The sequence below is a fragment of the Lytechinus variegatus genome, chromosome 7 (assembly GCF_018143015.1).
Source record: "Lytechinus variegatus isolate NC3 chromosome 7, Lvar_3.0, whole genome shotgun sequence".
Classification (NCBI taxonomy): Eukaryota; Metazoa; Echinodermata; class Echinoidea; order Temnopleuroida; family Toxopneustidae; genus Lytechinus; species Lytechinus variegatus.
In genome coordinates, this window is record NC_054746.1 from 34,822,344 (window position 1) to 34,850,264 (window position 27,921).

Sequence of the window (27,921 nt, forward strand, 5' to 3'; positions counted from 1 at the left end):
TTCTATCCATTTATACTTCTCATCTTATACTCATCTCTCTCATGTGTTCTCCTTTCTGTTTTCCATTATCATTTTCGTTTTTTTTTCTTTTTTCCCCGTTTTTTATCACTTCTCTCCTGAATCTTTTTTCTAATATCCTCTCCTTATTTTCTTCCCCTCTCAATCGGTTACTTTCTTTGACAGTGTATTGTAAATATGTTGTCTTGACAACTGTGCTTTCCTCTCAATCACTATGCTTTGTATCATCTGGGGCCCACTGCAGAAAGAGTTGCATTTTAACGCAAGCCAAAAAATCAATTGCAAGTCCCAAATGCGCGCTGTTGATTGGTTGAGAATCAAGTTGGAAAATGAAACCATACTCGAACAGAATTAAGAGACCTCACAGCACATTTGGAAGCACACACAATTTTATTCTCATGATATCTCCTTTCATTATTAATATAGAGCGACCTCACTGGATAACCCTATAGGGCATTCAATGTTTAATCAGATGTATTAATTGAACAGAAAAAAGGAGAACAAACTTTCACAAAAAATGTGAAACTTCACTGTTGTTCCTGTCTGAGAATAGCTCTGCCTCTAAATATCTAGAAAACTCAAACTGTCCATTTTATGCCAGTATAATGTTAAAGGTAGTTACTTGTGAGTCATGTCGGGTGTTTTATCACATCATTACATTGCACAAAAACATAAAAAAAATATATGTTTTGTCTCAGCATGTAATGAAACAACAACAAAAAATATTAAGACCTCTTTATATTGGAATAAAAATGAAGCAGAAACTTACATTTACTTTGAAATGCACAAAATCTTCAAAAAGTGATACTAAAACGTGAGATTATATTTATATAAATGTTTCTTATATAATTGGTTATAATGTAATGATGAAGTCCTGTTTGTTAAATCAATATCATTGAGTATAAAAGTAGAAAATGAACAAGAAAATAATGTAAAATTCCAAACAAATCATATACATACCAGGGGGCCGTTTCATAAAGCTGTACATAAGTTAAGAGCAACTTTAAGAACGACTGGTGAACCTTTATTTCGCGCTTAACCATCGCCAATGAATATCCCATTTTCCACAATAAAGGATCACCAGTCATTCTTAAAGTCGCTCTTAACTTACAAACAGCTTCATGAAACACCCACCATGTTTACCAATATTATTTAAACACGTAATTCTATCCATTTTCATGGAACGAAAGAGTAAAAAGCAAGAGCTGCCATGCAAACGTATCAATGAAATACCAATGTTCAGCTTTCATTTTATTCTGATATTCAATCAGAAATTCAGAAAAGTGTTTTCCTGAATTAAATATGAGCTTTATCTAAAGGTCAAGTCCACCCCAGTAAAGTGTTGATTTGAATAGAGAGAAATCAAACAAGCAAAATTATGAAAATTTATCACAATTGGATGAAAAATAACAATGTTATATTTCACAAAACAGTTATATACTCAACATAGTAACATGCAAATGGGAGAGTCAATGATGTCCCTTACTACATGTATTTCTTTTGTTTTTTATTGTTTGAACTACAAAATATGTCAATTTGTACAGATCTGACATTAAGGACAACTTGACTGAACCATAAAAGGTAATACCACATGTTTAGGGAGAAATAAAACGTTGTTTCACAGGACAATAAGGAGTTTGTTAGAATAGTTCATTTCATATAATAAAATACAGAAGAAATAGTGAGTGGGTGACATCATCAGTCCCCTCATTTGCACATTGATCAGCATGTGCATACTATTTAGTGAAACGAAGCAAAACTGAAGACATAACTTTCTTATTTTACATCCAATTTCGATGAAATTTTCAGTGTTTTGCTTCTTGGAATTTTCCCTTTTAATTCAAATTAAATTTTTTTTGCGGGTGGACTTATCATTTAAATAAAAGAAAGGAATTTAAAATATGTTTTCTCAAGTATCAGAGCACATTAAGCTGCATCATGCAGTTAACTTAAAATAATAATTTCTTTCAACTTTTCTTATATTTTATGACTGAATAAAATTCAACCCTTTATAATTATGGAACTTAGTACTGATTATGATTATGGGTAACATTCACAGTATAAATATACACTCATGAGTGTCTGATTTCAATATGACATTGTGTAAAAACCATGACAATACTCACATAATAATCACAATGACTTCAAGTAGTGTTACACAGAAAATGTTGACAGAATGTGCTTGTTACTTCACAAGAAATTTCAAATTTTAAAAAGGAAATGGCAATACTATCCCTGAAATAAATATTAGACCCATTGTTACCCATTGCACATATATAATTCCATACATGAAAAAAAAATCAAGACCTTTTTAGTACAGTTAAAATAACATGATTTTATGAAAAAACTAGATCTATTTCATAAATATCATTTCAGTAAATATTTGTGAATTTCAATACACAAGCTTGTCCAGACCACATTGTCAGAATAGATTGATTAGGTACGAACACATCATTGATGAGTTGGCTTAAGACTAAGCCAGCTTATTAATGGATACATCACTAAAGAATAATATATGAGCTTGAATCTTTGAAATAACACAGAACTACACAGCCATTGTCAGCTTAAATTTCATAAATAAAGTGGCACAATTATTGTGAGCTTCAATTTCATAAATAAATCTACACAGCCAAAACATGTTGTTTTTTCAACAAGAGAGCTGCATAGTTTTTGGTTTCAAATTCACAAAATGGCTACATATTTTTGAGCTGGACTAGTCTTAAGTCAAGTCATAATCAATTACATATTTTGTACTGAAACATAGTGTGTATTTGTAAACTAGTTAACTAGTTATTAAATGCCATTTAGTTTCTGATACTATAGGAAGGTACTATGGTGTATAAAATATATTATATGCTATTTAACAATAAAGGTAGCTCATTAAATAAGAGCATCATATTACTAAGATTACATAATTTTACCGGAATTCACTCCTATCAAAATAATGTGACATTGATCAAAGAAGTGTACATTACATCAATAACTTATGCAGTGATGCATAAAGTTACAAAATTCATACAAAGTTTACTACCTTACATGTATACAAATACACAGTCCCAAAAATCATTTGATGATATTTCTACAGGCTTATCTTTCATAATATAAGTTGGTGAAAAAAAAGTTAAAAGGAAACATATTACGATTGTCAACAAAATTAATTTATCAATGCTCTGAGACATCCACATTTCACATTTTCTAATTTTATAACATTCCTTAGATAAAATAACATTAAATACTTTTGTGCATGTGTGTATGAATCATAGGAAATACATGCTTGTAAAGACATTTCAAGTTACTATGCTAATACACACACTCAACCTCACACCAATATGCAAATAACACAAAATAATGTAATTATATATATATATTTCTCTACATCTGTGTTTAAGGTGAATTTTTTGCCTTCTTTCAATATTCTTAATGTGCCTTGACGGCCTCTACCTTTTTCTTCACATCTATGTGTATTATGATAGAATAAACCCATTCATAGACTTCACCCTTACGTAGGATGTATGCATATATATATATATATATTTTCATTAACATTGCTGTTACTTATATAATTATGTTTCATAGTACTGTGTTAGTATTTTGTTTTATATGCATGAAAACACAAAAAACTCAAATCATCCCTAAAGAAATTTTTTCTTTCTACAAAAAGAAGTAGTATCAATTTTACATTCCTCTCAAGAATTGAATCTCGAATACAGTCTATATGTTGTAAAAATATGGCAACAGTGTGCAGAAACAATTATAAAATAAGGTGGCTACTTTCAGCCAAATCCATCTCGTGCACCCAATACTGTAGTACAGAAGCCATCTATCCCAAAGCTAACATAGAGGGCCTCTTGACTACTTATCCCTAACCCAGTGCCAATCCCCTGAGCTCCACTCTTCATCAACATCTAGAATTTTTTTTTTACTGCCTTGAAAAAGCAAGGCATCACTCAAAAAGTTTAAACTGTAGAGGGCTGATTAAGAGGGGAGATGAGGGGATTGGCCCTGGGTTAAGCCCCTTCTACACCTTCACGGACGCAACATGGATCATGGTTGAGAGGTCATTGTCAATGTGATCTTAATTAACTTTGAATAGTCTGATTCAAACAACTATATGTTTTTACAATTCCGGATTTGCGCCATTAAACTAATTCATCTATATTTCATCTTTGCATAAGTTTCTTGCCCTTATAATGACAGTCTAGTTCATCTAAATCTAATAATAAATATTTCAGACATTTCCATGAATTCACTGCAATTTACATGATGTGTACTGTACAAACATTAATAATAATGAAATAGAATTTCACTTCTCAGTGTACTGGAATGACTAATCTATCTACACTCCTTCTATATCATAGTGCACCCGTCTTACCAAATCACACACTGAACCCCCAAAACAAGAACTCAACCTGTATAAACTCTCTATACAAATTAACATACATCGGATAAAAGCTATTTCATGTACAATATCAAATCGAATTCATGAGGTACACAGTTTACATCTGTATTTGTAAGACTATATGAAGTTTTTTCTACCAATTCCACATTAAAATTTTGCCACATTTCTTTTGTCCTCCTGCAAGTCAGAGCAGTCTAAGACACAAAGAAGACTTCTATAGATATATTTCACTTGATTTTATTTTCATAATAAAAAAAATCATTTTAATGCAATTCATTTGTAATTCAGAAAAAGTTTGAGATTCTTTTCACCTTTCATTGTCAATGAAATTCATATTGCTTGCCCAATATCATTATTATCTTAGTGCATAGTGAGACACAGATATGAAATCAGAATTCAGCCATATCTGATATGTCCAGTGGCAAGTATTCCCAAGCAAATAATTTCTAAAGGATGTAAATGCTGTAAAATGGTCTTCAAGCACTAAATCTCCATCATAGACTCAAACTTTTGCCTTGTATACAAGGTGGTTATGAAGGTCAATTATAATCAGGGTTCACATAATATTTGCAAACCATTTCCATATTTTCTTAAAAATAAAAGCATTGCCACAAACGATTCATAACTTGTGTTGACATTCATATTCCAATTAAATCGCATTTGACAACAGACAAATTTCTTCTATTTGGTGTTCATCCATGGAATCAATATGGACAAGGCAGACAAAAAGAAAAACAATTAGCAAAAATTCCAAACAGTCATCCAAATCGACTTGGAGTACATACTTTGAGTTGTATGGCAGTGTGTAGGCACACAATAGGACGAAATTCAGCTTTTGGCCACTGCAATTTTATTACAAATATAATCTATAACACCTACAGATTCTGAAAATCATAAATCCATTCATTTTTCTTAAAGGCATAATATCACTTCATCACATCTAGGTATATTTGCATGGTAAAAAATGGATGAACATCACTTTTCTCAAATCACAGTATTTGAGTTTAAGTCCTTCTGTTCCTAAATGTGCAAGTGAATCAAGATTACATTAAGTGTGTAAATACAAAACATTTGATTCTCTGTCTCTGAGGATCCGTGAGGCATGTTCAGACATGATATCATCAACAAAGCCAAGCAACATTTTATTTACAATGTAAATAGGATAGGTGGCTACAATAGTTTGTCAAGTCAAGAGACTTGATTTGTCAACTGGCTTAAAAAAAAACACATATAGACCCATTTACATTGTCATGAAGTTAGCACAAATATGAGTAGTTTTACAATACTGGGGAGGGCAAGTGTGACATCAGACTGAAAATATAAATTCCTTTATAAAATGCCCTGAACACACTGAGTTACCAATAAACATTCATGAGATATTCATATAACCAGGGGAGGCAGTTCAAGTGAATATTTTCTTATGTATGGGTTTCTATTTGCATTTTTATGAATTTTGATTGGTGTCTCAACTGGCTAAAGCCACTGGGGTAATAATATCCAAGTCCTTTGGAAGTGCATAGGGATGTTATGACATAATGCGATATGCACTATACAAGAACTGTGTTATTATAATCATTATTATTATATCAAATGTTACATAATTTAGAGAATTAGCTTATTTTCTTCATGCAAAAGTTCAACATCTCCAAGCTCTTAGTTTGCGGTTACATATAATTATATTCTGCCAGTTAACCATGGCTGTGTTCATTTTTCACAGATTTCTCCTACCTCTGAAAAATCATGTAACATTTTTTACAGTGTCCAAATGTGGACACCAAAATAAAAATGGCTGCCACATTTAAAAAAATCTATTTTTTGATTGATTTTATTCATCTGTTTTTTATAGACTTTTGTGCTATATAGTTTTCTGTATATTAGTATTTATTGAAGATTATAAAAATTAACAGAACTGTGACCCCTGCAAAATGGATGCAGAAGGCATGTTACGATGGACACCAAATATTTCCCCTTATTTCAAGTACCCAAAATTTATTACATTTAGTAGAATTTCGAAAGCAATTTCGAAATTGTTAATTCATTATTGTTAATTCATTATTCAAGGAGTTCTTCAAATTGATGAAGTTTTACTAAGGTATCTCATTTGCTAGTTCACATTCTAGCTGTGCTATGGAACATTTGGTTACAAAATAAAGGTGGACACCAAGACTAATGCATGTTCCACTTTTGGAAATTAGTAATGTGAAACCTCTAGTTACAATTTTTTGCTATTCCCTGAATGCTCGACATGGTAGCAACATAATTATAACAATGAGAACAAAATACATATGAAATATGTTGATAAGTTGCATAACATGTATACCCTGTTTGGGCATGTCACATTTTGGTGTCCTCAAATTGAATATTTTTCCCATAAAAAGCCTTGTAAAATGAATAAAATATGAAATATGATATGTTCAAAACTCTGTTGGAAAATATCTCCACTATCATAAAAATACTCACATGATTCCATCAGTTTGTCTATGAATTTTTGGAAAAAGCCTCTTCTAGTTGATAGGCAATTTGTCTCATCGTGCCTGAACAATAAAAATTTGCATATCTTGTCACGATGTCTCCTCTGGGCTTCATATTTGAAAGGTGTCCTGTACCTTATCAACAACCATCTTGGCTATGGAGAGAGAAGAGGTGGCCGCAGGGGAAGGAGCGTTCCGGACGTGCAGTACCCTTGATGCTATTCCACCAACTCCGATGTCAAAGACAAAGTCGTCCACCAAGTTGCCGTCTGTGTCCAGTGCCTGAGCTCTGACGCCAGAGGGACCCCTGTAATGGAAGAACATCATAAAGGAGCAAGGAAAATTCGAAATCTTGCTGATGAGACAAGTTGCCACATCTGACAAATAAGAATAGGGTGGTGGTTCATAAACATGTTCAAAAGTTGTGCATGACACTATTAAGTACGACTGGTGACATGGGACCCAGCACGTAGCTTAGTGCTTGATAGTTCAATTTATTTGTATGATCTATTCATCCATTTAATATACATCTTTCTGTCCCCGCTTTCATCCATACATTCATTTCTTCAATCTATCAATCACCATGTGGCATCAGAAATTTTGAGGTCAAGGAAATACATTTCAAAGAGCTTGACCAGTGATGTATTCACTGACTTATCTTTTACTCCCTTCATCCTTCTTCCTCTATCTATCCATCTACCTATCCACCCTTTCAATTTATATACCCATCCACCCATTCATCCGTCCATCCATTTATCCCTTTAATCTGTTACTCACCTCATGGCATAAGATAGTTTCGAAATCACGGACTCACTGAGCTAGACTAATGCTGTTATCAGTCAATGATTCATTTTTTTCCTCCATTCATTCATCCATCAAACACTATTTCCCTCCTTTTAACACTGAATTCTTTTATCAATTCACTCCTTCTATCCCTCTCTCCCGACATTCATTTATCCCTTTCCTCTATCACTCACCTTGTGACATCAGAGACTTTGAGGTCAGGGACGTACTCCTGAAGAAGTTTGACCTGAGCTGCATAGTTGAATCCTCTGTACATCTCTCCAAGTCCATATCCAAGATGGCGGAAGGCAAGTTTTCTCAGACCACTGGAGGTATAAATGTATTATTCAAAATAGTAGAAGCATGGTTTTATTTACTGATTATAACAGCCTATAGGCCGAATTACATGTACATTCAGTTTCTAAGTTAAAGAAATAAATCATGAAACACATAGAGTAATACAATAAGTCACATCAATAACAACATTGCACAGAATAAGATCTTTTATCTTCATTACGTATCACAGAAATGTTACAGTATTTTTACATAGGGATACAATTTTCAAACTTTTGAAGGGTCATTTCACTCTGAACGGACCCAGAATCATCTTAGAAATAGCATTTGATGATTGTTCTTATTGTTGATCTTTATATGACCAACAATAACTCTTGCCTTGTCAGTTAAATGGCAGATCCATGGGATTCATATGTTTTATGTGGTTCCAATTTGTAACTTTGGCATTAATATGTTGCCAGAGGAGGTTCTCTGTAAAAAGCTGAACTATAACTTTGTCTCTAAAAAGTAAAAATTTAAAAATAAGCTCATCTGAAAGAGTACTCTTGTTCTTTGTACTACTATAATTTGACGTTGTAAAGAAAAGAAGAGGCACAGGAGGTTTTTTTTCAAACATTTTTTTCAGGACAACTTGGAAGTTTAAAGATATTGCACAGTGTGAAAATGTCATGCATGAGTGAACCCCAACTTCAAACCTTGTATTCTCCTTATGCTTTAAATCTCTCTAAATTTCTTCTACATTCAATCAAGTAATAAGTGGGTTATTGTTGATCAAGTTGACAAGTTACATATCATTTTAAAGCTCACGGCCTGCCTGATAAAGCTCATTAAAAATACCAAAATTCACTTTGGGTAACTTATTGTTGGTTTCGGGGTGGCAGTTCACATATAAAATGATTTAAGAGGTATTTTGAGGTTTGAACCAGTCCTCATATCTTATGAGTATGTTTCTGATTGGGCGGATGTAAATTCATATATATCATATACATCATACACAGTATAGCCTTAATGCAAGAAAAGATCATTTTACATCCTTACCTAAATGAGGCAGCATCTATCATGTCCTTCAAACTAAAATCAAGAAGGTTGTAACCTTCTCTTTTCAGTGCTAGAACAGCATTAGGACCCAGCCATATACTACCATCAACTCGAGGGGTGAAGTGCACACCGAGAAATGGAAACTTGGGGTTGGGAACCTGGTAAAAAAGAGTGAACAAATCTTCTAAATTTTGAAATGATGATACCACTGATGTAATGGAAATGATAAACAAATGACCTAGGTGGTGTATCATGTAACTGTTTGTAATTACACACAGATTTACATGCAGCTGATCATATGTTCTTGGATGCTAAATCAGATTTTTGTTTCTAATTAGCTATTTGAAATCCTTAATTGACTTTGCTGTTGTTAACAAGCATAAACATTTTTTTTTCTTTTCCTCTTCTGAGGTACTTTATTTCATAAAATCAAAATAACGATATAGTCACATGTATACAGAATTAATCAACAAGTATAGAAAAGAAGGAGTAAATACAAATGCAGAAATTGTAAGAGTATCTAAAACAGAAACTTTTCAAGTTCTTCTAAAACATCTTTCTTATTTTTGTATTTCCACTGAACATAATTCCTGAAATCACTTTTAAATACCATCCAAATTGATTGACTATTGAACAATTTATTCTTAAAGTAATTTAACATATATACTTTGTACACAGCATATTGTGCATAAATCAATAATAGGTTAATCAAATCAAATTTAGACTCGCTGATTTTAAAACCAATTACAATAATCTTTTCTTCTAAGTAAATGTCTTTTTTAAACCAATCTAATATTAAAAAGTGAATCTTTTTCCAAAAATCAGTTACTTGGTGGCATTTCAACAAAATGTGAATAGATGATTCAGGTTCGTTACAAAATGAGCAAATAATGTTTGACGAGATCTTCCATTTAAAAAGATTTTCTTTAAAAGGTAAAATATTGTGCAATAATTTGAAATTAAATTGTCTCACTTTATTATCTCTGATATTTTTCAATTTAAAATCTAATACGTTCTTCCATTCATAATCAATTGGTAGTTGACAAAATTCCTCCCACCAACCAGAAACAGGGGGGTTCTCTTGTTCTGATTCATTTAGTAATAAATAAAAATGTTTTGCTTTCATGCAACAAACTTTAATGTAATCACCAGATGATATTTCAAACATTTCTGGTTCATTTTCTGTTTCAACTTTGGTGTAAACTGAATTTCTTATTTCACTCACCCATACTTTTGGAAATGCCTTTTTCAATTTAGAAAATTTGAAATTTATTAACAATGAATTTGTGCCCAATCGTCTTTGCAATGAGACACACGATATCCAGTGCCCATTTTCAAAAAGGTCACTGACTTTTTCAATCCCGTTAGCTTTCCACTCTTTAAAATATAAGAGGTCATTTCCGTGTTTAATATTGCTATTGTACCATAAGACTTGATCGAACACGTCTTTTACGTTATAAAAATGAATATATCTCAGTTCACTCCAGTACATAAGTAGGTTGACATAAAACTCTGGTAATTTGAACTTCGTACATAAAAAAAGCATATCTTTACTCGAACAGTTCATTCTCAAAACCTCCGATACATCTCCGATGCGGTTTATCCAGAATTTAAAAAATAGTCTCCATTGTGACTTGTCACCTTTAAGGTATTTTGTGAACCAAGACAATTGTAATGATAAAAATTTGGTCCTTAAGTTCACCATATCTAAACCCCAATTTGCTGGAGAGCGAGTAACAACCACTCTCTTGACTTTTTCTTTTTTGGAACCCCAAAGAAAACTGTATATTAATTTGTTAAGTTTAGTCATAATATTCTTTGGAATTGGTAAACATGTCCCAATGTATACAAATTGAGAAACAACAAGTGTTTTTATAATTGTTATCTTTCCATAATATGTCAGGTTTCTCATTTTCCATATCCTCAAAAGAGATCTCACCTTCTCAATTTTAAAATCCCAATTTAAACTTTCACATTCTTTTTGTTTGGCGGAAATGTATATACCGAGGTATTTTATGGGCTGGTTTGTCCATGCTAAATTGTCCAGTTCCTTTTCTTGGAAAGAGGTAGACATAGCATTTGTTTTCATTAAGTTTAGTTTTGGGCCTGCTAAAAGACCAAACGTTTCAACTTCTTTCAGAGCCAAATTTCCCGACTCTATAGAGTTTACAAATATAACAGCATCATCTGCCAATTGTGACATAACGACATTCTCTTGAACAATACCAACTGGCATGACTGGATTTTCTGAGGGAATTTGAATTCCATGAATGTAAGCATTTTGTTTTATTCTCACTACCATGACTTCGGCGACCAGTATAAAGAGGAGACCTGATAAAGGGCAACCCTGCCTCACACCTTGCTCTATTTTGAATTCTTTGGAGACCCAACCATTATTAATTACCTTCCCTATCGCATTGTTATAAAGAGTTTTAACCCAAACTTTAAAAGTTTCTTTAAAACTCAGTCTATCTAGTAACAAAAAAAGGAATTTGTGACTTATGTTATCGAATGCTTTTTTGAAGTCTAGAAAAATTAAAATCCCTGGGGAGTTCTTGTAGTGACAATATTCAATAGTATCTAAAACAAGGCGGATGTTTTGTACAGAGGAACGTTGTTTTAAATAACCAGTCTGATCTGCAGAGACTATGTTTTCTAGCACAGCATACAATCTTTTACAAAGTGCTTTTGCAAGGATAAACATAACATTTATCAAAATTATAATAGTTTTACAGAAAATTCACCTGCACCATCACAAAACAAGAAACAATATATTGGGTATTACAAGATTGCAAAACAGAAGATGTCAACTTTTTGATCCTCTAAACATAGTTTTCACCTTGGAACACTAAAAGTTTTCTCAAATCGATTGAGAGAAAACATGTATTATATTGTAAATATTTGAATTATTCTAGTCAAAGAACTAAGTGGAAGTACACAATTCTAAAAACAAATTCACCAATGTGATATGTAGCTCACACTAAAAGCACTCTAATATTTGTCAAAGTATACACTTGAGATGATAAACAAAACATGGAACAAATTTGGGAGAAGTATGGAACATACTATACACTGCCATATGCACTATAACAATATAAATCTCACCACAAACCTTCATAAAGCTGAAAACTCTATCCTTTCTTTTCTGGGATAGGTCACAACATTAATGAAAAGATCCCTTCAATCCGATTTGTCTTTTTTTCTAAATTTCTTCAGGGAAACTGTGGTAATGATTTCCCTGTAGATTTTAAATAGACAAATATAGATCTGTCTTTTAGTGTCATTCAGAAAAAATGGCTTAAATAAACAAACATTTAACATCTTGAATGCAAGTTTATGACATACTTCCATGAATACTTATGGCAGTTCTACCTCATTGTTTAATAATGAATATCTTCACATCAACTTTAATTGTTTGTATAATTTTTTTACTAATATTTTGCTGAAAAGTTCCAAACTGCACTTGTGTGTAGCTGGATATACATGGATGTTTAACAGATAGCATATAATGAAACTTTAATAAACACACAGACTCATGTTTCTTACTGTCTCTCTCTTCACAAAAGTCTTCTCTATCTTTATCTCTTCCTTCATATCCGCCCATCTCTGCCTCTCTCAACCTCTTCCTCTATACCTTTTCAAACCTCACAAACAAAAAAATGAACTTACTGGATAAATATTGCCATTTACGAGGTAATTTTTTTCTGATTTGAGTAGGAGGTAGTCGCCCCTGAAAGGCACAATCCTTGGAATCTTGCTACAGCCTGACATCTCTGCTACACGATCAGAGTAAAGACCAGCACAGGTCACCACATACCTGCATCTCAGGGATTTCTGTTTAGAGTATACAAGGATCATAGGTCAAAAATCTGTGCAAATATTTCTTGAAATATTAACCAAATTTACTTGAATAACCATGAATAAGTATATTTTAGGAATTTAGGAATTGTATTTACAGTTTTCATTGACCACAAGCAATCCAAAGAGGTTCATAATCTGGGTGTAAGAAATGTAAAAATATAACAGTTTCTACTTTTTACAACTGATATATTGCAATCAAGTTGGATCCTTTGCAAAAATGAGGTACAACAAGTGGAATGCCTCTGGCTGTCTCACCTGCATCACGCGATTCAACATAGCAGCATTGCTGACTTTGAAAACTACTATAACTCGCACAAGATGTTCAGTGATACTTGGTTACTCTTATTTCCACGTTTTATGAACTAGACCAATACACTTACAGAGATAGGATGGTAATTCAACAAATACTCCCAATGTGTCCAAAATTCATTGACCTCACATGACCTTTGACCTTGATCATGTGATCTGAAACTTGCACAGGATATTCAGTGATACTTGATTACTCTTATGTCTAAGTTTCAAAAGTCAGATCAATAAACTTGCAAAGTTATGATGGTAATTCAATGGATACCCCCATTATGGCAAAAGTTCATTGACCTTTGACCTTGGTCATGTGACATAAAATACGCACAGGATGTTCAGTGATACTTGATTACTCTTATATCCAAGTTTTATGAACTAGACCAACATACTTTCAAAGGTATGATGGTAATTCAACAAATACCCCCATTTGGCCAAAGTTCATTGAACCTAAATGACCTTTGACCTTGATCATGTGACCTGAAACTTGCACAGGTTGTTCAGTGATACTTGATTACTATTATGTCCAAGTTTCATGAATCAGATCCAAAAACTTTTAAAGTTTTGATTGTAATTCAACCCCCAAATCAGCCAAAGTTCATTGACCCTAAATGACATTTGACCTTGGTCATGTGACATGAAACTCATGTAGGATATTTGCTGGTACATGATTGACCTTGTGCCCAAGTTTAATGAACTAGGTCTATATATTTTCTAAGTTATTACATTTCAAAAACTTAACCTCAGGTTAAGATTTTGAAGTTGATTCCCCCAACATGGTCTAAGTTCATTGACCCTAAATGACCTTTGAACTTGGTCATGTGACATGAAACTCTAGTAGGATGTTCAGTAATATTTGATTAACCTTATGGCCAAGTTTCATAAACTAGGTCCATATACTTTCTAAGTTATGATGTCATTTCAAAAACGTAACCTCAGGTTAAGATTTGATGTTGATGCCGCCGCCGTCAGAAAAGCGATGCCTATAGTCTCACTCTGCTATGCAGGTGAGACAAAAAAGTACTGATAGTTCATCCTGTGCTTAAATTTCAGTTTGCTTCTTCTCATAAAGAATGAAATACTATCAGTATTTTAAAAAAATCACTCGTCAAGTTATCCATGAACCTGGCCGTAAGAATACGCCAATGCAGTACATGTAGTTTCTCTGTATTTCAAGAGAAAGGGAGAGCTAATTGAACAGATTTGTTTCAAGCATTATGGCAAAACTCATGCAAGGTTGTTTAAAATAATTAAAAAGATCATTGATGATTAAGACCCCCCCCACCGTACTGTCATTACCACGACAACACAGTTTCTGACACATCTGGCCAAAAACAGAAGAAGCAGTTTGATCTGATATTAATTTGCTGGCTTTTTTGCTATGATATATTCTAACCATAGCAACACAATTTCCAAGACAAGTGAAAAATATGTCTTGAACATTTTTTTTAAAGACCAATGTATGTGCCAAATTTAATGAGAATCGAGTAAAAACTGAGGAAATAATTTGAACTGTAAAACCTAATTTTGGCCAAAGTATTGTTACCATGGAAACACAATTTCTGACACATGTAAAAAATGTGTCTTGCACATCTTTACCCCCAAAACAATGTGTGTTCCATATTTCATGACAATTGGTTAAAAATAACAAGTGGAATGCCTCTGGCCGTCTCACCTGCATCATGCGGTTCAATATAGCAGCAGTGCTGACTTTGAATACTACTCTAACTCGCACAAGATGTTCAGTGATACATGGTTACTCTTATGTCCACTTTTTATGAACTAGACCAATAAACTTACAGAGATATGATGGTTATTCAACAAAAAACCCAACATGGCCAAAGTTCATTGACCTTACATGACCTTTGACCTTGATCATGTGACCTGAAACTCGCACAGGATGTTCAGTGATACTTGATTACTCTTATGTACAAGTTTCATGAATGAGATCCATAAACTTCCAAAGTTATGATGGTAATTCAACAGATACACCCAATTCGGCCAAAGTTCATTGACTTTTGACCTTGGTCATGTGACCTGAAACGCGCACAGGATGTTCAGTGATACTTAATTACTCTAATGTCCAAGTTTAATGAACTAGACCAATAAACTTTCAAAGTTATGATGGTAATTCAACAGATACCCCCGATTCGGCCAAAGTTCATTGACCCTAAATGACCTTTGACCTTAATCATGAGACCTGAAACTTGCACAAAATGTTCAGCGATGCTTGATTACTATTATGTCCAAGTTTCATGAATCAGATCCATAAACTTTCAAAGTTATGATGGGAATTCAACAGATATCCCCAATTCGGCCAAAGTTCATTGACCCTAAATGACCTTTGACCATGGTCATGTGACGTGAAACTCATGCAGGATGTTCAGTGATACTTTATTATCCTTATGTCCAAGTTTCATGAACTAGGTCCATATATTTTCTAAGTTATGATGACATTTCAAAAACTTAACCTCAGGTTAAGATTTCGATGTTGATTCCTCCAACATGGTCTAAGTTCATTGACCCTAAATGACCTTTGACCTTGGTCATGTGACATGAAACTCTAATAGGATGTTCAGTAATACTTGATTAATCTTATGGCCAAGTTTTATTAACTAGGTCCATATACTTTCTAAGTTATGACGTCATTTCAAAAACTTAACCTCAGGTTAAGATTTGATGTTGACGCCGCCGCCGCCGTCGCCGTCGGAAAAGCGGCGCCTATAGTCTCACTTTGCTTCGCAGGTGAGACAAAAACCAAGGAAGTCGTTCAAACTGCAAGATTTTGGAATGGACCAACTGCCCGACCATCTGACTACACAACCGTCCATATTCCAATATACCCCTTCAAATTTTGTTTTGAGTGTGTATTGCAAGAAATGAAATTTCTTTACATCTCCTGTATACTTACACCTGACTTGGCTTGCAATGTCACAGGGTGTTGTAAACCTAGACAAATAAATAATAAAAAAAATAATAAAAAAAAAAAGTACAATTAGTAGATAGCAAGATATTAAGATAGCAAATTAGTTTCATCCATGTACAGCCTATCCAGACACCGGTTAGCTTTGATGATAGGTCAAACTTAGAGCTAGGACAATCTAGATTTTGTCCAGATCAAGGGATGAATTGATATACTTGTATAGTAGCTTCCCCATACTTTTTCACACCTGGTATATTTGTATATCTCTCCTGTGGAGCTATATCGAATTCTACCAACGAAGGTAGTTAAAAATTGTCCTTTTTTGACTGCAAGTGATAATTTAGAGTGTGTCAATGCTCTCCAAGGCTCTTATGGTTTCACAGGCCTAATTCATTTCCATAAACTTCTGTGTTAAAGTGGCACTTTCAAAAAATTTCATAAAAAATAAGGAGGAAATTCTAGGATTGAATGTATACTACCATGGACCTATTATAGGTCCATGATACTACCAGTTGATTGCATACATGTCCAATATTCCATATCTGACCAGAAAAGGGTACCTCGACTGGCTCATTTTAAAAACAAGTGGAATGCCTCTGGCCGTCTCACCTGCATCACGCGGTTCAATATAGCAGCAGTGCTGACTATGAATACTACTCTAACTCGCACAAGATGTTCAGTGATACATGGTTACTCTTATGTCCAAGTTTAATGAACTAGACCACTTTTTATGAACTAGACCAATAAACTTACAGAGATATGATGGTTATTCAACAAAAAACCCCAACATGGCCAAAGTTCATTGACCTTACATGACCTTTGACCTTGATCATGTGACCTGAAACTCGCACAGGATGTTCAGTGATACTTGATTACTCTTATGTACAAGTTTCATGAATCAGATCCATAAACATTCAAAGTTATGATGGTAATTCAACAGATACACCCAATTCGGCCAAAGTTCATTGACCTTTGACCTTGGTCATGTGACCTGAAATGAGCACAGGATGTTCAGTGATACTTGATTACTCTAATGTCCAAGTTCAATGAACTAGACCAATAAACTTTCAAAGTTATGGTAATTCAACAGATACCCCCGATTCGGCCAAAGTTCATTGACCCTAAATGACCTTTGACCTTAATCCTGAGACCTGAAACTTGCACAAAATGTTCAGTGATGCTTGATTACTATTATGTCCAAGTTTCATTAATCAGATCCATAAACTTTCAAAGTTATGATGGGAATTCAACAGATATCCCCAATTTGGCCAAAGTTCATTGACCCTAAATGACCTTTGACCTTGGTCATGTGACGTGAAACTCATGCAGGATGTTCAGTGATACTTGATTAACCTTATGTCCAAGTTTCATGAACTAGGTCCATATATTTTCTAAGTTATGATGACATTTCAAAAACTTAACCTCAGGTTAAGATTTCGATGTTGATTCCTCCAACATGGTCTAAGTTCATTGACCCTAAATGACCTTTGACCTTGGTCATGTGACATGAAACTCTAATAGGATGTTCAGTAATACTTGATTAACCTTATGGCCAAGTTTTATGAACTAGGTCCATATACTTTCTAAGTTATGACATCATTTCAAAAACTTAACCTCAGGTTAAGATTTGATGTTGACGCCGCCGCCGCCGCCGTCGGAAAAGCGGCGCCTATAGTCTCACTTTGCTTCGCAGGTGAGACAATAAATCGGCATTTATGATGACTACACATGACGGGATCAAATTTGTCACTTCAGAGAGTAAAATGGCCCTAATTCTGCCAGTAAAAATAGTTCCGTAGAAGTGATATATCTTTCCAATGTGGAAAAAGGAAGTTCAGTAGGTATCCTCCCTAGAATCAGTCTTAGATTGTCAGTCATATGCATTAATTTTTGTCAATTAGCAATATCTGATTTACAAATTGAGAATGGGTTGGCTTGAATGAATATCTTTTGCCTGCCAGTTGTGATTAGGCACGTGTAACCTTATCCCCTGCATCTCCCTTTATACTGCCCTCTTTTGTCAAAAGGAAGCAAGTTGGATAACAAATTTGAGTTATCAATATTTCCACATTCGGCTTAGTAAGCTTTTCTTTCAAGCAAACCTTTAAACCTGAAATGCATCCAACATATATGACAGATATATTATCAATATCTTGCAATGATTTCTGAGTAAACTGATGAAATGTACTTAGATTTTCAAAAGAAATTCACTTGTATTTATTGAATTACAGCAGCGCAATAGTCTACAGTCCAAAATTAAAAGGAAGCAGGGTGGAAGGAAGTGGCCACAAAAAGTGATTATAACAATTAAAGAAACACATGAATATCAAGTTTATCAAAACACTTCAACCCAAATAATTAATGACAATACTATTCCTTGGGTTAAAATGTTATGATTAAAAGTAAAAAAAAGAAATATGAGATATTAAAGAATTATTCATAGTACCCACAATTTGATATCTATTGCTAACTTTTCTCCCAAGTATAATTGCTGTTATAAAAGAAAATACGAAGTTTGTAAAATCATTATATCATCAACCTTCAAGTTTTAGAAGTCAGCCCCCTCTCTCCCTTTCTATAGGTAATTCATAGGTCGATAATAGATCATCTCAAAGAATCAAGGGAGTTTTGAAAGAAATCACTATGGGAAAATTGAAAGAGAAAGATTGAAGTGAATAATGATATGAGGAGTGTAGGCATGCAATTGATTGCATCTTCATTAACCCTTTGACTGGTGAATTCTGTCATTCCCAAAGGCTTTGTAAAGGGACTATCCAAATCCAGTAGGTAATGTGGTATTAAGATACAGATATATTATCCTGCTATGAATATTGTTAAGTGCCCTTTTACAAAGAGCTGCCATCTTTTATCAGATTTAATTTCCCCGCCAACTTCAGATTTTTTAATTACAAAAGCCGACCCAGATAGATCCTTTTTGTGAATACTATCAAAGGCAGAATGAATACCTTCATGTTATGATGAAGTGAGCCTCTCTCATTCAAGATGATATCTTCATGAAATGATGATAGCGATGTGAGAGAGAAAGTCGACATTGCCTTGAAATAGGTTTGGATTTATGTTATAGAATAAAAGTGACCAAGTTTAGGCAGAAAAAAATTTCTTGGTTGGCATTTGTAAGTTTAGGTGACAGTGTAGTCATAGAGCACTGCAACCAACCATCTTCTATAATAGTATAATATTCAAATTGAACCAAAACTTTGAACTATCATCTATAACTGAGTGTTGAAACAATTCAAATATGCATTAAATGATCATTGCAAAAGTATGATTGCTTGGAAATGTAATAGCTTTTGTCAGGGGAAAATATGAATAAAGAGTAAAGAATAAAGAGAACATTATTTTTTAATCATTTAAATAATTGAGGAAAAAAGTGACTGTTAAACCTTTTACTTTTGGAAACAACAATAGAATATTGAATTAAAACAGCAGGAATCTTGAAAGCAGAATAGTTGGTATGAAAAAAAATCAGGAAAATCAAAGGGTGGGGGGGGGGCAGATTTCTAATTCACCAAAGTCTGTGCTCTATGATCCGCATTGCATTACTGTCATTGTTGTAACTGTTGTATATTTCATACATGCGCACCAGACTGTTGAATACGGTCTCATATTCAATGACAAATTTTGTGCAGGAGCCTATGGGATATTAGTCAGATTTCTGTCCTTTTTAAGGGATACACTCTGATACTGCAAGGGCAATTGATGCAGATCAAAATACTCGTTTTTAATGTATCGCTAAAACACTCTATGTAGATGATAATACTCGTTACCTTCTTTTGAGCCAGTTTTGCCTTCTGTTGTCATGGCAAAGTTAGTAACCTCAAAGTTGGTGAAGATACTGCCTCCAAGCCTCTCAAAGTTCTTGCCATAGTATTGTGCAACCTGGCCCCAGTCAACTATCCCAGTGTTTGGAGAATGAATGGCTTTTACACCCTTAATAAAGTAAAAGCAGAAAATTCATATCAGTTTAATAAACACACATATAAATAGTTAAATACCCTCCCTTTCATACAGAACATGCAAAAGCACATACAGCACATTTGTACATATAGAGAAATCTTATTCCACATTACCTGTTACCTGTTGAAAAACAATTTAAAAATTACCCTTCATCAATTCAAACTAACACATTCCTTATCTTTATTCCTCTTAAAAATATACATAATGCCCCTCCCCCATCATCCTCTCATCTTAGGCCGGATTCACACCAAATAAAAAGGTGTCCATTTTTTTTTTGTGCTGGCCTCAGTCCTGCATTTTGATAAGAGAGACCTGTTTCACACAGGTTGACATTGGAGTGAGGCTGGCCTCAATCCAATGTCAACAAGTGTGTAACACAGCCCTAAGAATACTTGTACTGCATCACCAACACTATGATAAATGATTCTTGTTGAAATGTAAGATTCATAGCATTGTAGAAAATTGTACCTTGCAATATGGTTCCACTTCTCTGATCTCATCTGGATTCATGATCCTTAGTCCCTTCACACCATTTTTCTGACCTCTTTCATACAGTGCATCTAGTCTTGGAATTTCCTCTGCATTACGTGCCACAATAAGCTGGTCAGGAACAAAGATTTGAGTAAAATACTTTTATGGAATTGAAATAGCACTATGGAGCTACATGATTCAGTACCTTGTTACAGCTTTTAATCAAAAGCCTCTGGTACAGCCATTTTGATCCAATATTCTTTTTTAAAACATGAATTTAAAATGGGTCAGCTTTACAGTATACTTTTTGTAAAAGAATAATAGAATACATTCTCAATCACATGAAGCAATAGAGTCTTTCATTTTTGGGGGCAGTTTTATATAATTGGACCATGAAGTTTAATTTACAAATTTATTTTAGCTCAAACAATTAACATCATACCTTTCCACATCTTTTGTAGGGAAGATTATGCTCATCTAGATACTTGTAGGCCAATTCTAAACCTTCTACACAGAGCTTAGCCTTCAGAGATCCAGGGGTGTAGTAAATCCCAGCATGGATAACACCACTGTTGTGACCACTCTGATGCAAAGCTGTAAAGTTCAACAAAATTCATAAAAAGAGACATGATTATCATTTTTGTCTCCTCTCTTAAGAAGTCTAAATATTTCTTGTTTGGCTTTTTAATACTGGAAAAATTCATTCATTTTTACTGGTTTGTGCATAAATTATTTGCTGTCACATTGAGGTGTCATATCAAGAGAATATTATTATCATATAGTGGTATCTGTGCATTCACAATTTTCTACAATTAAATCGTACTGAGTGAAATATGAATAGAATGTGAATGGAATCAAAATAGTGAAGCAAATCTTTACCTAACATTTTTTTGTCTCTAACCCCCAAATTTAAGATACATAGTGTTATTGTACCGTTACTTCATCTAGAATGTATATTTTCAAGAGAAGTGTTATGACTATCTTTCTTCAAGAACTCTTCTCTTGGGTACTGGTTTATCAATTTTAGATGAAGTATCAGTACTATATGTTAGAGCTCTCAACCTTTCAAACTGATAACTAAGGATTATCTATATTCAAAAAATAGACAAAGAAAAAAACAGCATTTCTGATAGGGATTTGCAGTGGGATAAGCAAGACAATTCAGAGAAACCATATATTGACTGCCAAAACACAGATTCTTTCCTCCAACCTATTCAAAAGTTAATTTAAAAAATATAATTTCAGCTACAGTTTAGATAGAAGAAAGGCAATGTTTGGTTATGTAAATGGGGGGGGTAGCTGTTTAAGGATTTTTCTTGGGCAAGTTACTTTATAATTTTATTTGTGCTTTTCTATATGATTCTTTATGTATATGTATTCTGCAATTGTAATGTACAGTACAATTGGGATAACCTCTTTCAAGCTCCTTATAACGTTTTGATTTTTTTTTTTGTATAATTTTTATAATTCCACATTCATAAACCTGTTTACTATGTGATTAAATACATTATTAAGTTTTTGTTTATTTGAATGTATTCATTTCGTATTGTGTATTATCATGAGAAATAAAATCTATCAAATTCAAATCAATCAATCCAATTAAAAATATGGGGAGGTCTGTTGTAGTGTTGTTGAAATTCCTTGGTTGGGGTTGGTTACTTCATATCTACCTGGAACGGTCTCTCCCTCCCATTTACAACAAGAGTGTCGCTAAGGCGAGCATATAATACGAAAAATTGAGTTATTGGTCAAGCAAGAAAAGGAGAAGGTGCAACTTTACCTTTGACCTTCTGACCTCAAAATCAATAGAATTGCTGGGATCTATGCTAGTATAATACACACCAAATTATATGAGCCTAGGTTAAGTTCAACTGAAGTGATCGCGATAACAAGGACTTCAGAAGGGTAAGATGAAAACATGTCACTGTAATCTTGACCTTTGACCATTTGACCTCAAAATCGATAGGCTTTCTGCGATCCATGCTAGTATCATACACACCTAATTATATGAGCCTAGGTTAAATCAAACTAAAGGTATCACGCGTACAAGGACTTCAGAAGGGTAAGAGGAAAACCTGTCAGTGTGACCTTGACCTTTGGACCAACAAATAAGTAGTCTTCCTGAAATCCATGCTAGTATCATACATACCAAATTATATAACCGTAGGTTAAGTCAAACTGAAGTTATCGCGTAAAAACTTACAAGGAAAAGTTAACAGACAGACGGACGGACACCGACATGATACCATGATACGTCCCATCCAGGTCAGGTGTATAATAAAAAAGTGATACTTACAAAGTTGAGACTCTTTCTCCACTACGGCAAGTTTAAGATTCGGCTGCCTCCAGATCAGCTCCTGAGCAGTTGCCAGACCAACTATCCCACCTCCAACAATACACACATCAAAATCATTACTTCCTTGAGATGTGCCATATGACCTGATAAAAAAATCAGACACAATAAAATCAATTAGGGGGAGTGCCTATTGTAAGCACTAATGGAAAAAACAAATACCGGTATGTGGAATATCAATGAATATTTAATCATTGCAAATATGCAAGCCTTCAATTATAGTATGAATGAAAATATAACGTGAATGGAGATATGATTTGTCAAAATATATTCATTCAGCAGGATGTATGGTTAAAAAAGATCATTACATTCTCCATAGCAAACATATTTGTCAACACTGGCGGATTGGGGGGCACATGCACCCGTGCACCCCCCCCCCCCTTGAGAGGGAATGATCAAAATTTGCCATGTAAATTACAAATTAGTATTTTAATTAGTATTATAATAATTATTTATAATCACATATTAAATTTTATGAATTGTTCTTCGAAACGGCATTTTGTAACATTGCTAATCGAAGGTACATCATTACGAAGTGGTTCAAGGGTCAGGCCTATTACATTTTCTTTGTTCACAAACGAATCTAGGGATCTACATGAGATCGGTCTGGTATAAAGAAACCTCTCAATTTTGTCATTTATAATGAAATAATTTTTATCCCTTTATATGCATTAGGCATAAAAAGGTTCATACATAAATAAAATAAAACCATATAAACTGATTTCACCCTGTAAATATGGATTTCCTAGGGAAATCCATCCGGTATGTAGGTGTCGCTAATGGCTGTATGGACAGAGTTTCAAGGATCCATGATGAAGAAGTATATAAAATATTAACAAATATAATCATGGAGTCCTCAAGCATGTCAAGGCTAAGGCTAACCCAGCCTAGCCTAGGACTCCGTGATCATAATTTTTTTAATGATTATATTGTCATTTGATCATGGAGCCTTGAGCCGCCTCCCAAATACATATAAGAGAACCATGTAAACAATTTAGATTACAAATTAGATTTCCCTAGGAAATCCATCTTTGAAATTACGTAAATTTCTATCATTTCATTTAACCATACACCTTCATACGCGTAATGTGTATGAAGGTGCCAAAAGTATTTTAATAAAAAGGATACAAATTAGAGGTTTCGTACAAGACCGATCTGGTGTAGATCCCTCGATCCATTCATCATGTTCGTATACCGCACATACAATAGGCTTGACCCTTAAACTGCTTCGTTATGATGTACATGTATGTAGCACCGATAAGCAATGTTACAAAATGCCGATATGAAGAACAATTTATAGATAAAAATTATTATTAACAAATAATAAAATTCAAAACTAAATCATAAATAATCATCATTGTATTACAAATTTGTAATAATAATTATTTATAATATTTATAATCAAATTTTAAATCTTATTGTTTGTTAAATAATAATATTTATCTATAAATTGTTCTTCAAAACGGCATTTTGTAACATTGCTTATCTCAGCTACATACATGTACATCATATAAAGCGGTTCAAGCGGACATACATGTATTTGGTTGGTATATGCGAGATCATTTCATGAAGAAAGATTCTTTAACAGTTTATTTCTCTATTTCTTTTCCGAGTTTCAAGACTATATAGAGTATCCCAAAGGGAGCCCCCCCGTCTACACCGGAGAGACAGGACGATGTCTGGACGTTGTCGTAAGAAGGGACGGGATCATGCGGTCACTTGTAAGATACAAGTCTTTATTATAATAATAATTAGAAAATAAAAAGAAGGAGAGGAACGATTTCAAAGAACACGTAAAAGAAAAGAAAGAAAATAATAGTAGGCCTAACGAGTTGGCGGTAATAGTCAAATATGACTGGTCGCCATTAATATCCAACAAACAACAACAACAAGCCTATTGTATGTGCGGTGGAAACGAATGGATCAAGGGATCTACACGAGATCAGTCTGGTAAGAAACCTCTAACGTTAATTTTTAACCTTTTTGTTAACATACGTATTGCACCTTCATATGCATTAGCGTATGAAGGTGTACGGTATAGTTATGGCAGTGAGTCCAAACTTCGCGGATGGTCATAATCTGAACTAGAACATCAATGATTGGAACTCATCCAGCATCTCGCAACAAAATTTAACACAATTTCAATTTCAGCCCAGTTGACACTGTAGTGAATTATAATGGTGACATAAATTGAGGATATAGAATTGAAATTAATGAAGAAATGACATAGAAGCATTTTTGTGATCTTTGAATAAATTTCACATAAATTAAACATAAATAACTTTCTAGTCAAAATTTCTTAACTCTGTGTAGAACCTTGGTGAACCCCATGTACATGTAGCTCTCAGATGGAACAAAAATAATCAAAATCAATCAACAAATAAATAAGTGATTTTTGTGAGTTTTAAAAATATATGAATAAATTAGCATATTTAATGAATTTCAATATTCTGTGTTGAAATTTTGTATCACCACCTCGAGCTATCATATGAACCAAACAAAAATGAAATTGATCAACAAATAAAGAAGAAAAAACATTTTTTTCTTATTTATGAATGAATTTTGCATAAATTAGCATCAATAATCTTCCAGACAAAATTTCAAAATTTTGTGTACGAGTTTGGTGAACCTCATGCAGCTCTACCAGATGGAAGAAAAAAAATCAAAATCTGTCAACAAATAAAGAAGAGGCATTTTCTGTGTTTTATGAATATATTTTGCATAAATTAGCATAAAAAATTTTCTACTGAAAATTTCGAAATTCTGTGTAAAAGTATGGTGAACCTCATGCAGTTCTATCAGATGGAAGAAAAAAAAATCAAAATCGGTAAACAATTAAAGAAGAAAAAGCATTTTATGTGAATATTTACAAATATGAATAAATTAATTTTGCATTTAGCATAAAAATTGTTCTAGTCAAAATTTCAAAATGCTGTGTAGAAGTTTGGTGAACCTCATGAAGCTCTACCAGATGGATGAAAAAAAAATCAAAATTGGTCAACAAATAAAGAAGCATTTTATGTGAATTTTTAAAAATGTGCATAAATTAATTTCGTATAAATTAGCATAAAAAATTGTTCTGGTCAAAATTTCAAAATTCTGTGTAGAAGTTTGGTGAACCTCATAAAGATCTACCAGATGGAAGCAAAAAATTCAAAATCAGTCAACAAATAAAGAAGCATTTCTTGTGAATTTTGAAAAATGTGCATAAGTTAGCATATTTAATGAATTTCAAAATTCTGTGTAGAAATTTTGAATCCCCCACCTAGTGCTATCATAAAAAGCAAACAGAATTGAAATGGCAAAGAAGTAGCATTTTGAAATTGTGGACGGATGACTAGCAGACAGACAACGGACGCCACAGCATAAGCTCATTTTGCACTTCGGGCCGGATGAGCTAAAAACTAGCCAATATCCTTAAAATCTGACATCATCAACGTGAAAAGTGACCTAAAATTACCCTTTGGTGCAAGTTTCTTCAGGATGAGTGCAGTATTCATGAAAATATTGACAAAAGATCGGCAAATTTGTCACCGTTAGTGCCCGTTTTGAAGAAATCTGATAATCTCAACAAGCATCACGATATCACCATTTTGCAAGCAGGAATCATCAAAAATGTGAGTTAAATGTGGTACTAATACCTTGGTCACATTTGCTCTATGGCGGCCGTACGTCGTGTCGAAAACAGCCGCTTTAACATTCTTTTTGTCCAACTACATATACGGTAGGTGGTTTGAATTACATTAATAAAACGGCTGTTTTCTACTCGCCGTAGAGCAAATGTGACCAAGGTATAACCGTTTCTATAGCATTTTGCTGTCAATCTGATATAAATATTTCACATTTTGGGATTGAGTTTTTGTGCAAATCTCCACAAAAACTTTGGTCCTCGAAGTTAGGATACACTTTTTTAGAATGGTTTTCCAGCACGGCGCATTCGCTGATCGGAATAGAATTTTGAGATCGCGATACCGGCGTAACCCCTAGACCACTTTACAGTTTTATCCATGATTTTATAGTTTACGATCTTGCCGTCAATGTGTAATTACTTTTTAAATTGGTTATGCATAAATTGTGAATATTTTGTGAACAATTTTAAGCCCGAAGAATATTTTTGAAGAGTCCGCGATCGATGCGAAGTTTGGACACCTCATCATAAGTAAAATGATAGAAATTTACGTGAGGTCTATCTTCAAAGATGGATTTCCAAGGCTGTTCAAGGCTCAAATGACAATATCATAATCATAAAAAGATATGGTCACGGAGTCGAATCCTCAAGGCTAAACCCAGCCCCAGGGCATGCAGGGGCAGGGATCTGTCGCCGCCGAAGCCCTGGCCTCTACTCTGGGCCGGGCCCGGCTCGCGATCTGCGACTAGCGACAGCGTTCGTCAAGACAGTTATTAGTTAATATTGAAAAGGCGCAGCTAAGAACTGAAATACCACCACAAACCTATTTTTAGAAGAATATCGAACAGAACTTAGAGAACCATTTGGTGAAGCTAACAACGGCAAACATCTATCCCAAGTCTGCTTTCCGAGCAAATGCTTAATATTGAGCCTTCCCATTTTTGTGAATGTCAAGGATAGAAGTACTATACCGGTACGGTGAATTGGATTATACAAATAAAAAGGGAAATAAATGAAAAACATGAAAGGGGGAGTGGCCCCGGGGAGTGGCAGTGCAACAGTATATCAAACCAAATTTGATATTTCCAATTTTTGGGTGCTCCAAAATAACTAGAATTTTTCTCAAATTGAGTAAATCATCTAAGAGTAGCTAGTCTACTGGTGGCCTATACTTTAATCTATCTGTTTTGTGTTTAAACCAGCTTACCCACATAGGGCCCGTTTTAAGTAAAGTCTTGTAGGCCCACACAGGGACCTCTGTTCGTAAGGGAACCATGGGCCGATTGCACGAAATGGTCTTTCCAAGGACTGTCTTTCGTGTCGCCCATCTTTTATGATACGCTATAAGCGAGGTGTTTCTGAAATTTTTGATAAAGAATAAGATTCGTTAGCTTGCTTTTAAAT

At 33.9% G+C, this 27,921-nt stretch overlaps 1 protein-coding gene across 1 annotated transcript; it reads right to left on the bottom strand.

Moving 5' to 3' along the window:
• Window positions 1-5,443: 5,443 nt before the first annotated feature.
• Window positions 5,444-27,491, bottom strand: LOC121419105 (L-2-hydroxyglutarate dehydrogenase, mitochondrial-like). Its single transcript, XM_041613419.1, has 10 exons — window positions 27,341-27,491; window positions 22,833-22,975; window positions 20,979-21,130; window positions 20,534-20,665; window positions 19,876-20,038; window positions 16,076-16,113; window positions 12,673-12,837; window positions 9,004-9,161; window positions 7,866-7,997; window positions 5,444-7,195 (listed from the first exon to the last, which is right to left on the bottom strand). The coding sequence occupies exons 1-10, from the start codon at window positions 27,454-27,456 to the stop codon at window positions 7,000-7,002; spliced, it is 1,395 nt and encodes a 464-aa protein (XP_041469353.1). The 5' UTR covers window positions 27,457-27,491; the 3' UTR covers window positions 5,444-6,999.
• Between the last annotated feature and the right edge of the window lie 430 nt (window positions 27,492-27,921).

Excerpts from the sequence above, each read along its gene's own strand:
- LOC121419105 (XM_041613419.1), bottom strand. The coding sequence starts at position 27,456 with ATGGGAAGGCTCAATATTAAGCATTTGCTCGGAAAGCAGACTTGGGAT. Across the intron at positions 20,039-20,533 it reads AAGTGGAACCATATTGCAAG|GGTGTAAAAGCCATTCATTC; the intron begins GTACAATTTTCT and ends TACTTTATTAAG. Across the intron at positions 12,838-16,075 it reads CATTGCAAGCCAAGTCAGGT|AAATCCCTGAGATGCAGGTA; the intron begins GTAAGTATACAG and ends TACTCTAAACAG.